General features: G+C 43.5%; 1 protein-coding gene across 5 annotated transcripts in view; it reads right to left on the reverse strand.

Annotated features, from left to right (window-relative positions):
• VPS54 (VPS54 subunit of GARP complex) overlaps positions 1 to 14,212 on the reverse strand; it is a 285,872-nt gene that overhangs the window by 221,775 nt on the left and 49,885 nt on the right. For 4 of the 5 annotated variants that reach the window (XM_033938671.1, XM_033938667.1, XM_033938668.1 and 1 more), the window contains exon 6: positions 13,769 to 13,806. In XM_033938671.1, coding sequence (XP_033794562.1) covers positions 13,769 to 13,806 — 38 coding nt within the window. The remainder of the gene's footprint in view (positions 1 to 13,768; positions 13,807 to 14,212) is intronic. The other variant, XM_033938669.1, reaches the window with a different exon arrangement.

Raw genomic sequence — 14,212 nt, forward strand, 5'->3', positions numbered from 1 at the left:
CTCCTTGAACCCCTGTAGCGTGCTCTGGCCTATCACAACCTCCGGGAGCGTGTTCCATGTGTCCACCACCCTCTGAGTAAAAAAGAACTTCCTGGCATTTGTTCTAAACCTGTCCTTTTTCAATTTCTCCGAGTGCCCCCTTGTACTTGTGGTTCCCCACAGTCTGAAGAATCTGTCCCTGTCTACCTTCTCTATGCCCTTCAGGATTTTGAAGGTTTCTATCATGTCTCCTCTAAGTCTCCGCTTTTCCAGGGAGAATAGCCCCAGCAATTCCAACCTGTAGAACATAATCTTTTCCAGAGAAAGGAAAATGGTAAAACCAGAGGACATAATTTGAAGTTGAGGGGAGGTAGATTAAAAGGCAATGTTGGAAATTCTACTTTACGGAGAGGGTGGTGGATGCCTGGAATGCGCTCCCGAGAGAGGTGGTGGAGAGTAAAACTGTGACTGAGTTCAAAGAAGCGTGGGATGAACACAGAGGATCTAGAATCAGAAAATAAAACTAAAAATTGAACTAAGGCCAGGACTGGGCAGACTTGCACGGTCTGTGTCTGTATATGGCCATTTAGTGGAGGATGGGCTGGGGAGGGCTTCAATGGCTGGGAGGGTATAGATGGGCTGGAATAGGTTTTAACAGAGATTTCAGCAGTAGGAACCCAAGCACAGTACCGGGTAGAGCTTTGGATTCTTGCCCAGAAATAGCTAAGAAGAAAAAATTAAAAAAAATTTAAATTGAATCAGGTTGGGCAGACTGGATGGACCATTAGGGTCTTTATCTGCCGTCATTTACTATGTTACTAGAGAAGGAGACAGGTTGCCAATAGAGGTGGAGGAGAGAGGAAGAAAAATTGGACTCATGGAGGGACAGAGAGAGAGATGTTGGTTGGGGAAGGGAATGAGGATCCTGAGAGGAAGGGTGCAGGAGGCAGAAAGAAAGAAAGATTTGATGCACAGGCAGAAGGAAGTGCAACCAGAGATCGTAAAATCACCAGACAACAAAGGTAGGAAAAAGATTTTATTTTCAATTTAGTGATCGAAATGTGTCAGTTTTGAGAATTTATATCTATTGTCTATATTTTGCACTATATTTGTCTATTTTTCTATAGTTGTTACTGAGGTGACATTGCATATTTTTAAGTTATCTGCCTTGACCTCTTTGAAAAAAAAGACAAATATAAATTATAATTAACATTTTCTCTGCGTACAGTGTGCTTTGTGGGGTTTTTTTTTAAATTTTGTGGTTACCATTATGTATTACTAAGATTATATGGTGTGTATATGAGAAATGAATGGAAGAAATCGCATTACAATTAATACTGTTTTTATGGGGGTGAGGTCAGGGACAGAGCTTGGGCGGGGGTACTCAGTTGATGTGTTAGACTTAGGGGGTACTTGGCTTGAATTTGAGAAACTCTGTACTAGAGTTCCTGACCAGGCTGATTAGGCAGTATAAGAAATTTTAATTAAACTTGAAACTTGATATTCTTACTGCATTGGTCCCGGATGGGAGGGTGGGGGAAGAGAAGGGATATTATAATAACAAAATAGGAGTTTTATTGTTGCTGAATCTTTCTATTGTACAGCTTTTGTATCTGTTTCTGCATTTAAAACTGTTATCATAAGATTGTCAGTTTTAAGAGTTTATGTGACTGTAATTGATCCAAAATTCCAATAAAACATTTCAAGTAAAAAAAAAAAAAAGAAAAGGTCTGGTAAGCTCAGTCCTTAACGACTGATGCCCTGCCCTGAACCCCCCCCCCACCACCTCCCTAGGTTGTGCAAAGTATTTTTCTGTTCAGAGTAATGGGTTTTGCATAGATATGTTATTCCAGGGTAGTTCTATGTTATTTTCTCCTTATACAAATATAGGCTGCTATAGTTTTGGTACTACACACCTACAGAAAAAGCATTTCAACTTGTTGGCTGAATTGCAGAAATGTTTATAATAGCATATATGGGCAGGTGCACATACATATGTACTTCTACAAATTCATTCTACATAATTCAATTACTCCGTCTTACAATATTATAGCAGGAGACGTAAACCTACATTTAAAGAACGAGGACAATCCAGACGCGAAAGATTTTAAAAACTTCCTATCCTCACTCAATTACAATCTCCCTTTATCCACACAAACACAAGAAAAAGGCCATTAGTTAGATTTGGTAGCTATGTCCATAAAGGAGATCCTAAATCCTTCTATTTCTTTATCCGACAGTATCTGGTGCTAATATATCTGGTCCGACCTTTTCACCTACTACTTTAACTTAATCTGGAATCAACCAAAAGCAAAAACTCACCCAAAGATAAAAAAAGAACATCTCACAAGGGGCCATATCAATCCAGAGGAATACTGGGCACATTATGAATTATGTGAGGAAATAGAAGAAGGGTATGATTTCTGGAAACAGTGGACAAAAACAAGCACATCCATTTTAGATAAAATTGCCCCTAAACGAAACAGTAAAAACTGCTCAAATAAATATAATAACTGGTTGGACTCTGAACTATTAAAAATGAAACAATTAGTAAGACGACTAGAAAGGATCTGGAATAAAATGGGAGAAATATCAGACCGGAACAATTGGAGATCCAACATAAAGAACTACAAATAATTGATAAAAAGAAAAACGAAAAGCATTCTAGTCATCTAAAATTAATGCATCCAATTCGAGTTCGAAAGGCATCAACACTAAAGAACTGTTCAACTTGGTTATAAATTTATTTGACACCATACGTCACAATCAATCCATGCACGATACGAAACTACTGTCAGCAAACGATCTAGCACAGCATTTTGACTCAAAAATTATAAACCTAAGGAACAACTGTCCGACAAACAACATACATGCACATCAAATAGCCAACATACACGGAAATGAAATACCAATGGATATGATTTGGAACTCCTTTCAGGATCTAGAATGGAATAACTTCATCAAACTCTATAACAAGTATACTAAATCACACAGCATTCTAGATCCCCGTCCCCTTGACATTATGAAAGCAGCCCCATTAGACTTTAAACTAACACTGTGGAGTTATCTGACCAGTAATTTCAAAAATGGAAAATTCCTAACTAATAACGGTCATATTATAATCACCCCAATTCCAAAAAACTGTAAACAATCCCTAACATCAGTAAGCAACTATAGACCGATAGCATCCATTCCATTCTTCGTAAAAATAATGGAAGGTTTAGTACATACCCAGTTGATGGACTACCTCGACCAGTTCTCTCTACTACATGAAACCAATCTGGCTTCAGACCTCTGTTTAGCACCAAGACAGTGATTGCGGCGACCCTAGATTACTTACCCTCCTTATTCAGCAAGGGCCATAACGCCCTAATCATGCAATTTGACATGAGCTCAGCCTTTGATTTGGTGGATCATGAGAAACTGCTACAATGCTTAGACGCAATCGGCATCAGAGGAGAGGTATTTGACTGGTTCCGAGGATTCCTTACGTCCCGCATCTATCAAGTACGTTTCAATTACAACCTCTCTAAAACCTGGAGAAACCCATCTGGCGTTCCACAGGGGTCTCCATTATCCCCACTGCTCTTCAATGTCTACATGTCATCAGTAGGCGTGCAGCTGGCCCAGTGGGGTATAAAATTATTCAGTTACACAGATGACTTTACAATCATTATCCCGTTCACTACTTCTCCCTCTGAAATCACCCCCGTGGCAACAGAAGCACTAAACCTTTTGGAACAATGGACCACAGAATTCAGACTGAAGCTTAATTCAGAAAAAAACTAAATTCTTCATAGCCTCGCCACACCCACCTGTCACTATAACACCACTACGCATCAACAATCTCAGCTACCCTATTCAACCTACAATGAAGGTTCTGGAGGTAATACTGGACCAAGGCCTAACCATGAAAGACCAAGTGGACTCCCTAGTCAGAAAGGGTTTTTTTACTCTCTGGAAACTTAGGTCCATTAAAGCATACTTCGACGCTTCATCATTCAGAATTCTGGTACAATCCCTAATACTAAGCCATCTCGATTATTGTAACATTGCCCATCTGGCAATCTTCCAGAAGAACATGCAGAGACTACAACTGGTACAAAATGCGGCAGTCAGGTTGATCTTTGGGTAGAAGAAGTCTGATCACATAACTCCTTCTCACCGACTCCTGCACTGGCTGTCAATGGAGGCACGTGCGAAGTTCAAGCTGGGATGTTTCTGCTTCAAGGTACTATCCAGTCTAGCTCCTAAATATATAACTGATCTCTTCTCCTTCTCAACCAACAGACATAAGAGACGTACACACCTGAAGTTCGTTTCCCCATCAGCTAGAGGATGTAAATTTAAAAGACACCATCAACAACTTCTATCGTATCAAGCAGCCTTATGGGGCAAAGACCTGGAAAAACTAATTATACACGCGAATAACTATGGTGAATTTAGGAAACACCTAAAACACCTGTTCTTGAATTACCTAGGTAACGAATCTGTACAATCGCTCCCATCACAATCTCTCCCCTAAATCTGATCCCGTAAACTGTTAGCCACTAATCTCTAACTATGTATGTTCCATTCAATTTGTAGCATCTTTCTAATCATTATAAACCGCATAGAACTTCACGGTCCTGCGGTATATAAACTGTTATTATTATTATTATTATAAATGGCAAAAATGTGCCCAAGCACTATCCTGTGAATGTATTTATTTAACTGGATTTAGCTCATACTGTTTTCAGCAGTATAGCTCAAGATGAGTTACACTTGGCTAAGTTAAGTATTTCCCTGTTTCTGGAGGGCTTACGATATAATTTTGCACCTTTAACAATGGAGGGTTAAGTGACTTGCTCCATATCACAAGGAACAGCAGCGAGATTTAAACCTGGCTTTGCTAGTCGTCAGCCTAGTGTACCAACCACTAAGTCAGTGCTTTTCAACCCAGTCAGGTTTTAAGGACATCCACATGCATGAGATATAGTCACATAAAAAGGAGGCAGTACATGCATATCCTTAAAAACTAGCTGTGAATGCACAGAGGACTGGGTTGAGAACCACTGCACTAGGCTACTTCTCCACTCTCTCTTATATAACATATCTGACAGATATATACATGGGTGGAGTCTAGATGGAGCATGGGCAGGCAGGACTCACCTTTAATTGTATAATTTACAGAGTATCTCTGGCAGTTGGATACAATCATTTACACAAGCTCTATTGTGGCACAAGTGTCCACATCTAACTGCACACACATGTACATACCCAGTTAAGCTACCATTCTATAAAAGGAAAGCAAGTACCTAGTTTCCTTTATAGAATATGTGGCAACCAGGCACCCTCCAGATCAGTGGTCTCAAACTCACGGCCCGGCAGGTACTATTTTGAGGCCCTCGGTATGTTTTTATCATAATCACAAAAGTAAAATAAAACAGTTTCTTGATCATATATCTCTTTAACTATAAATCACATTATTATTATTAAGACTTAGCCTCGTGCAAAATTGTCATCTAATATAATAAAATGCTAGGCCGCGCATGCGCACTAAAAAAATCGTGTTCCCTGATCTGTCGCGAAAACACGATTGCGCATGCGCGGGTTTTACGTCACCACTTGCTCGCGGCAGCTTTCAAATAATAAAAAAAAAATTACACAGCTGCGGCGGCCTTCCTCACCGTGAATGGTACCGGCTCAACTTTCGAACTGCACCAGGATCGAGAGAGGAGCTGCAGCGCCGGCTTTCAACTTAAAACAACAACAAAAAAAACAAAACAACTGGAGATCGGCGCTCTCACCCGCTCCCACTGTGCAACCCCCCCCCCCCCCATGGGAGGATGCGCCGCAGCAAAGTGCTGCACAGGTACTGGAGGGGGAGAGACATATCGCTTCTGCACCGGTACAAACCTCCCTCCAGCGTTGGCAGTCGCTGCACCTTAAACAGGCTGCTTCGGACTTTCTCCTGCAGTTGAGTCCCTTTGCTGTGTCACTGATGACTTCATCAATGACGCGACAGAGAGACTCAACGGCAGAAGAAAGCAGAAGCAGCCAGCCTGTTTAGCGTGCTGCGGCTGCCAACGCTGGAGGGAGGTTTGATATTAAAGTCATCTTGCTGGGAGGGTCACAGAGTCAGTGGGGGTTGGACTGGGAGGGGAGAGAAGCGTCTGCCTCGGGTGCTTCAGGCAGCAGCAGCGTTTACAATTTACTGCTGTTGCCGGCTTCAGGCCTTCCTCTCTGGCCGGTCCTGCCTACTTCCTGTTTTCATGAAGACAGGACCCGCCAAAGAGGAAGACCTGAAGCCAGCAACAGCAATGAATTGTGAATGCTGCTGCTGACCAATGAAGTAGTTAAATGAGGAAAGGGAGCAGAGGGGGAGAGAATGGCTTGGAGGGAAGGAGGAAGGTATGCCAGACCAAGGCAAAAGGAAGGAGGAGATGGAGAGAGGCCATATGGGAGAGAAAGAGAAGAGAGGGCAGTGAGTGGAAGGGGCAACATAGAGGGTGAACAGTATTCTAGCACCCGTTAATGTAACGGGCTTAAAGACTAGTTTCTTTAATAAGACATTAACTATTTTTTCTGAGGCCCTCCAAGTACCTACAAATCCAAAATGTGGCCCTGCAAAGGGTATGAGTTTGAGTCCACTGCTCTAGATTCATTTTTAAGCTGGGGCCACTTTGGCTTCTAATGAGCTGAAGGAGAGCTACTAAATAACTTCCCATGTGGAGCCACAATATTGCTGACCAGTGTATGTCAATGACATCCATCCCCACAGCCCACCTTCAAACTTTATTGGGGTGTACTTTCAATAGTTGTGAGCATCTCCAAATGCATTCTTTTTTGACTATTGAGAAATGCCTTATCCCTTCAAGCATGTAACTCTTCCCCATCTACTTTTCCCTTTCTGTCCTGGGTCTGGATAGAAAGGCAGAGAAGCAATTAAAACAAAACAAAACAGAAAGACAATGAGGGCAAACCAAAAAGTTCTCTGGGGGCCATCATTGGCCCCCAGGCCTTGCAATGAAAAAACTGCTCTAGTAATTCATAAATACGGTAAAGCACAGTTACTTACCGTAACAGGTGTTATCCAGGGACAGCAGGCAGCTATTCTCACATATGGGTGACAGAGCCCGGATGCGGACGCCTCACAAGCAGACTTGCTTGAAGAAACTCGAAGTTTCGAGTCACCCGCACCACGCATGCGCGAGTGCCTTCCTGCCCAGCGCAGGGCGCGTCTCCTCAGTTCAGATAGCTAGCAGAGAAGCCAACCAGGGAAGGTGGGTGGGTTGTGAGAATAGCTGCCTGCTGTCCCTGGATAACACCTGTTATGGTAAGTAACTGTGCTTTATCCCAGGACAAGCAGGCAGGTATTCTCACATATGGGTAACCTCCAAGCTAACCAGAATGGGATGGTGGGAGTGTTGGCAATTTAGGAGAATAAATTTTGTAATACTGTTTGGCCAAACTGTCCATCCCATCTGGAGAAAGTATCCAGACAATAGTGAGAAGTGAAGATATGAACCGAGGACCAAGTAGCAGCTCTACAAATTTCCCCAATAGGTGTAGATCTGAGGAAAGCTACTGAAGCTGCCATTGCTCTGACTTTATGGGCTGTGACTTTACTGTGAAGGGGTAATCCAGCCTGGGCATAGCAGAAAGAGATACAAGCCGCCATCCAGTTGGAGATGGTACGTTTAGAAATAGGATGGCCCAACTTATTTGGATCGAAGGAAACAAAAAGTTGAAGAGCAGTTCTGTGTGGTTTGGTGCGTTCCAAGTAGAAGGCCAAAGCACGTTTACATTCCAGAGTATGAAGAGCTGATTCTCCAGGATGAGAATGAGGCTTTGGAAAAAACACTGGGAGTACGATGGCTTGGTTGAGATGAAATTCTGAGACCACTTTAGATAGGAATTTAGGATGAGTACGAAGAATCACCTTGTCATGATGGAACACAGTGAATGGTGGGTCAGTAACTAAAACTTGCAGTTCACTGACTCTTCGAGCGGAAGTGAGGGCTATGAGAAACACTACTTTCCAAGTGAGATATTTCAGATGAGCCTTATCAATTGGTTCAAATGGAGGCTTCATGAGTTGAGTAAGGACATTGAGGTCCCAAACCATAGGAGGCGGTTTGAGAGGAGGTTTAATATTGAAGAGTCCTTTCATGAATTTGGAAACCACTGGATGAGCAGAGATGGGTTTCCCTTCAATAGGCTGATGGAAAGCCGCAATTGCATTGAGATGGACTCGGATAGATGTAGACTTGAGGCCAGAATTGGATAAGTGCAACAGGTAGTCCAAAACAGAAGATAAGGAGGAATGCTGAGGCTCCTTATGATGAGAAAAACACCACGTAGAAAATCTAGTCCACTTTTGATTATAGCATTGTCTAGTGGTAGGCTTCCTAGAAGCTCCTAAAACATCTCTTACAGATTGAGAAAACTGAAGAGAAGTTACGTTGAAAGGTACCAAGCTGACAGGTGTAGAGACTGCAGGTTGGGATGAAGCAGAGATCTTTGACTCTGTTTAAGCAGAGAAGGAAAAACTGGTAGAAGGTATGGCTCCCTGGTGCTGAGTTGAAGTAGAAGGGAGTACCAAGGTTGTCTTGGCCACCGAGGAGCGATTAGAATCATGGTGGCATGATCGTTCTTCAACTTGACTAGAGTCTTGAGAATGAGAGGGAATGGAGGAAGAGATTCGTCCATTCCATAAGAAAATCATCTGCCTCGAGACGGTGAGGAGAGTATATCCTGGAGCAGAACTGAGGCAGTTTGAAGTTGTGGGGAGCCGCAAAGAGGTCTATCTAAGGGGTTCCCCATTGAGAAAAATGTGATGAAGAGGCGAGGAATGGAGAGTCCATTCGTGAGGTTGCAGAAGACGACTCAAGTTGTCTGCTACGCAATTGTTCGCCCCTTGAATGTAGACAGCTTTGAGGAAGTTGTTGTGGCGGATTGCCCAGTCCCAAACCTTCGGAGCTTCCTGACAAAGGGAGGAAGATCCCGTCCCTCCCTGTTTGTTGACATAATACATGGCGACTTGGTTGTCCGTTCGAATGAGGACTACTTGGTCGTGAAGCAGATGTTGAAAAGAGGGAAGAGCTTTGAAGATCGCCGAGTTCCAACAGATTGATGTGACACTGACGATCCGTACGAGTCCAGAGGCCTTGAGTATGGAGACCATCGAGATGAATGCCCCAAGCGTAGATCGAAGAGTCTGTCGTGAGGACCTTCTGATGTGGGGGCGTTTGAAAAAGCAAGCCTCTGGAAAGATTGGAAGAGAGCATCCACCAACGGAGAGACTGTTTCAATGAAGGAGTGACTGATATGTGTCGAGAAAGAGGGTCGAAATCTTGTGTCCATTGAGTTGCCAAGGTCCACTGAGGAATTCTGAGGTGAAGTCTGGCAAAAGGAATCACGTGTACTGTGGAGGCCATGTGACCAGAAGCATCATCATGTGTCTCGCGGAGATGGAGTAGCGGGAAGACACTGTATGACAGAGGTGACAAAGAGCTTCCAATCGTTTCTTGCGGAAGAAAAGCTCTGAGTTGGATAGTGTCCAGAACAGCTCCAATGAATTGTAGAGTCTGGGAAGGCTGAAGTTGAGATTTGGGAAAGTTGATTTCGAATTCCAAACTTTGGAGGAACCAGGTAGTCCGTTGGGTCACTAGAATAACCCCTTGAGATGTTGAATCTTTGATGAGCCATTGGTCGAGGTAGGGAAATACCTTAAGACCATTGTTCCGTAGAGCTGCTGCCACCACTACTAGGCACTTGGTGAACACTCTGGGAGATGAAGCTAGGCCGAAGGGCAGCACTCTGTATTGATAATGCAGATTCCCCACCCAAAATCTGAGATATTGACGGGAGGCCGGATGTATGGGAACATAAGTGTAGGCCTCCTTGAGATCCAGAGAGCATAATCAGTCGTTCTGCTCGAGAAGGCGAGAAGGGGATAAAGGGATGCCAGGGACAACATGCAAAACTTTTCTTTGACTAGAAATTGATTGAGAGCCCCGAGAAATAAGGAACTCAAAATAAGTAATAAAATGAAAATTATAATTAAGGACTTTAGAAGACATCATGGCATTTTGATAGATGCGACGTCCACATTTGTCCATAGTTTTCCCTTCTCTTACAGGAGGTACGGTGGCATAGACCTTGGAAGGATTGGATCTCTTTAAAGAGGACTCAACAAGCAGGGATTGATGAGATAACAGAGTTGTCAAACCCTTTGCGGTGTACAGTTTTATAGCGAGAATCCAATTTTCCTGGAACAACTGGTAAGGAAAAAGGAGTCTCCATGCACCGACCAAAAGTCCGATTCAAAAGCTTATGAAGTGGAAGCTTAAGACACTCTGCCGGAGGTTGAGGAAGATGCATGACTTCGAGATACTCCTTGGAGTATTTGGAGCCAGTATCTAATTTAAGATCCAAGTCCACAGCCATCTAACGGAGAAAAGATGAAAATGAGAGTTGATCCGCCAGGACTTTGCCTCGAGAAGGACTCGAGGACGTCGAGGCAGCCTGTGTCGAAGATGAAGCTTCAGCATGTAAAAAGGCATCAGATGAATATGGTGACTTGGACGAGGCAATCGAATGTGGAATATCCTCGAGGTCTGGCATGGGAGACCTCAAACGAGGAGTATGTGGAGTAGAACGAGACTTAGTGGAAGAACTATGTCTGGAAGTATGGCTCAATGAAGGCCTCGAGCGGTGATGAGAACTGTGCCTGGAAGCAGATCTCAAAGAGCGATGAGACCTCGAAGAATGGAGAAAGGTAGAGGAACCTCGATGCACTCTCAAAGACTCTGCTCCCTGTATAGAGTGTGAGGAATCCTGTCGAGGCACATGCAAAGATTCTGCTCCTTGCTGAAAGTGCTTAGATGCCAGACCAGACACTCGCAGAGACTCTGCTCCCTGTAAAGAGTGTGGAGGATCAGACCTAGGCAAGGAAAGTGGCTCGACCTCACGGGAGTCTGCTACATGCCCAGGCTGGATAAGAGGGAGAAGCTTCGGTCCCATGTTAGTAAGGAATTGAACGATGTGCTTCTCCAACAAGGTCTGGAAGGAAGTTGGCAAAAAGGGATCCGCGTCTGAAACCGCTCCACTTGCCTTGGCTGGAGGATCCTTCGGGGTAGTGTGATTGTGCTTCGACTTAGTAGTCTTAGGCACTTTAATCACTACCGCTGGAACAGTCTGCTGAGCTATCTGACCTGAGGAAACAGGGGAAGATACAGCAGATGTCGATGCAGTAAGAGCCGCTGCAAAAGACGAAGGTCTGATGAGGCTTGAGGTGAAAGCAGTAGAAGCTGGAGGACCATCGGCTGAAGTCAAAGCCGAAATCGTTTTCGAAGTTGAGGCCGAGGTCACCTTGGAAGTCGAGGTCGAGGTCATCTTCGAAGTCGAGGGTTCAGAAGAATCCATTTCGAAAAGCTTATCCACCAGGATACAACAACGCTTAAAAGCACGAGGCTGAAGTGTTTGGCAAGGCAGGCATAATCTAGGATGATGCTTAGGCCCAAGGCACTTGAGGCAGCGATGGTGAGGGTCCGTAATGAAGATCGCGCGCTGACACTTGCTACACTTCTTGAAGCCCATAGCAGGCTGGGACATAGAAGTGAAAACAGCCACCGCAAGATCGAAGTCGTAAGGCCGCGGCTGAGCAAAAATGGACGGAAGAAGAAATTTTTTTTTTTTTTAACTGAAAATAAAATAAAGAAAGACAAAAACAGCGATTCATGAAGAAAATAAACACAAACCGCGTTTAGAGAAGGCACAAGTAACACGGTTAATGCAGAGAGTGGAAGACAGACTTCTCGGCTCCGTGGAAAACTAAGAACTGAGGAGATGTGCCCTGCACTGGGTAGGAAGGCACTCGCGCATGCGCGGGCGACTCAAAACTTCGAGTTTCTTCAAATAAGTCTGCTTGTGAGGTGTCCGCATCCGGGCTCCGCCGGATGACGTCACTCATATGTGAGAATACCTGCCTGCTTGTCCTGGGATAATAGAATTGCATTCCTTACACTTAACTATAGACAAAAATCCATAATTTCATAGATGGGCAATTGGACCTGGTCAAGGGAATAGTGATTAAGTGTGATTTAGGTTATCTTAGACATTGTTCGTGGATAACCCATTACATTCAGTTCACTTTATAGCAGATTCAGTTTTGTACACTGTATTGTATTAAAAATTTAATTGCACATCACTTTGTAAGATTCCATCTGGATCTTGGGAAGATGGTTCATAAATCAATAAATGAAATGAGAGAGAGAGAAAGATATTACTGGAAAATATATGATTCCAGCCAGCCAGCCGCCAAGGTGAGGGAAACATGTCCTGATGCCAACATAATAAATACAGTGGTACCTTGGTTTACGAGCATAATTCGTTCCAGAAGCATGTTCGTAATCCAAAGTACTCATATATCAAAGCAAAGTTCCCCATAGAAAAAAATGGCAACGCTGACAATTCGTTTCACAACCCAAAAGGTGCTAAGGAACTGGGAGGAAGTGGTGAGGGGTGGCCCAGGGGTGTGTACCTGTAGGGTGACAGGTGCTGCAATTTGTAGGTGGCCAGCCGCGCGCAACCATCAGGGTCTCTGTACAGCTGCAGGCAGTGCTGCTTCAAGGAGATACCTTTCTGTCCACCAGCTAGCCTTCCGCACCACATTGGAGAACCCCAGAGCCCATGCAGCCAAGCGCCGTCCCACATGCGCATTACATATAAACACGCACAACATCGATGATCAACATTGTGCATGATTATACATAACACACATGTGGGACGCCCCTCAGCTACATGGGCTCGGGGGTTCTCCAACGTGGTGCAGAAGGCTGGCTGGCGGACGGAAGAGGCACCTCTTTGAAGCGGTGCTGCCTGCAGCTGTAAGTACTCATTTATCCGGGCGGTGCTCGGTTTGCGAGACAAAAGTTTGCTGAGTGTCTTGCAAAACACTTGCAAACTGTGTTGCTCGCAAACCGAGATTTGACTGTACCTTGGTAAGGGGTTTTCAAGACCAGCACTAAGGATATTGCATTTTAATAACTTTGCCTTCAGAATTACTTCATTTTGCATTAAACATAAGTTGTTTCAGGCCTTGGCTTCCAATTCATGTATTTTTTTATACCGCAACCTCACAGTAGCTACACAATTACTAAGGCCAGTTTTTCCAATACATTGTTGATTATTTAGCATCTGATTTACTTTTGGTTTATTCCCCATGCACCTGGCTATTTAACATCATGATCATATGAAAATGAGGAAACTTTTTTCACTGAAAGAAAATAAGTACCCATGTCTGTTTCTATCATTCTCACTGTAAACAATTCCATTATCTCTTATTTGTCTATTTGCTTTGGTTAGATTATAAGCTCTGTTGAGCAGGGACCCTCTCTTATGTGTTTAATGTCTAGCAGTGCTATTGAAATAAGTTCTAATAGTAAGAGGTGGTCAACTTTTCCAGCTTCAGCACATAATAGATGAACCACACTGCTTTTATTTTCCTGAAACTCCCCCTTCCCCTCTATCAAGGGTTCTCAATCCAATCCTTAGGACCCACTCATTCAGTCAGGTTTTCAGGATATCCACAATGAACATGCATGAGACAGATTTGCATACAAATGTAATCTGATGCATATCCTGAAAACCTATCTGGCTGGGTGTGCATGACAAGGCCTGGGTTGAGAACTCCAATTAAGACCTATCAAAACAGAAACCTCGCTCTGAAATACAATTGAATATTCAGTTAAATAATGTATTCCAAACCTGGCAAGCATACTCTTTTGCCTATAAATCATACCTTAGGTACATGCTCCAAATCTGTCCTTAATTTATCTACTGAGAAAGAAAAGAAAAGTCAAATTAGAATCTCTTCTTCAACAGACACACTACATTTGTCTGCCCGTAAATCATAACAAGAAATTCCAGTTGGCCCCTTTTCTACACTGTTCATTTGCTATTTTGTTCTGTGTAAAAATGGGCCTGAAAAGCAGTGAGGAACAGCGAGTAGCTTAAACAGACATTGAAAGCAGTATGCCATTTATGCATCATTTTAAGCATAACATTCCCCAAAACTAATGACACCTCTTGTCCAGAGCACATGCACCTCTGGATTTTGCAAATGTGTGGATCTCCTCAAAATCCCATCAGCAATTTCATGCTCCCACTATCAAGTCTTAGAAAGAGCAGGACACCTAACACAAAGGTTGTTGAGGGCCACACATACATAGTGATGATATATGCC

Source organism: Geotrypetes seraphini, chromosome 3 (genome assembly GCF_902459505.1).
Source record: "Geotrypetes seraphini chromosome 3, aGeoSer1.1, whole genome shotgun sequence".
NCBI classification, from domain to species: Eukaryota; Metazoa; Chordata; class Amphibia; order Gymnophiona; family Dermophiidae; genus Geotrypetes; species Geotrypetes seraphini.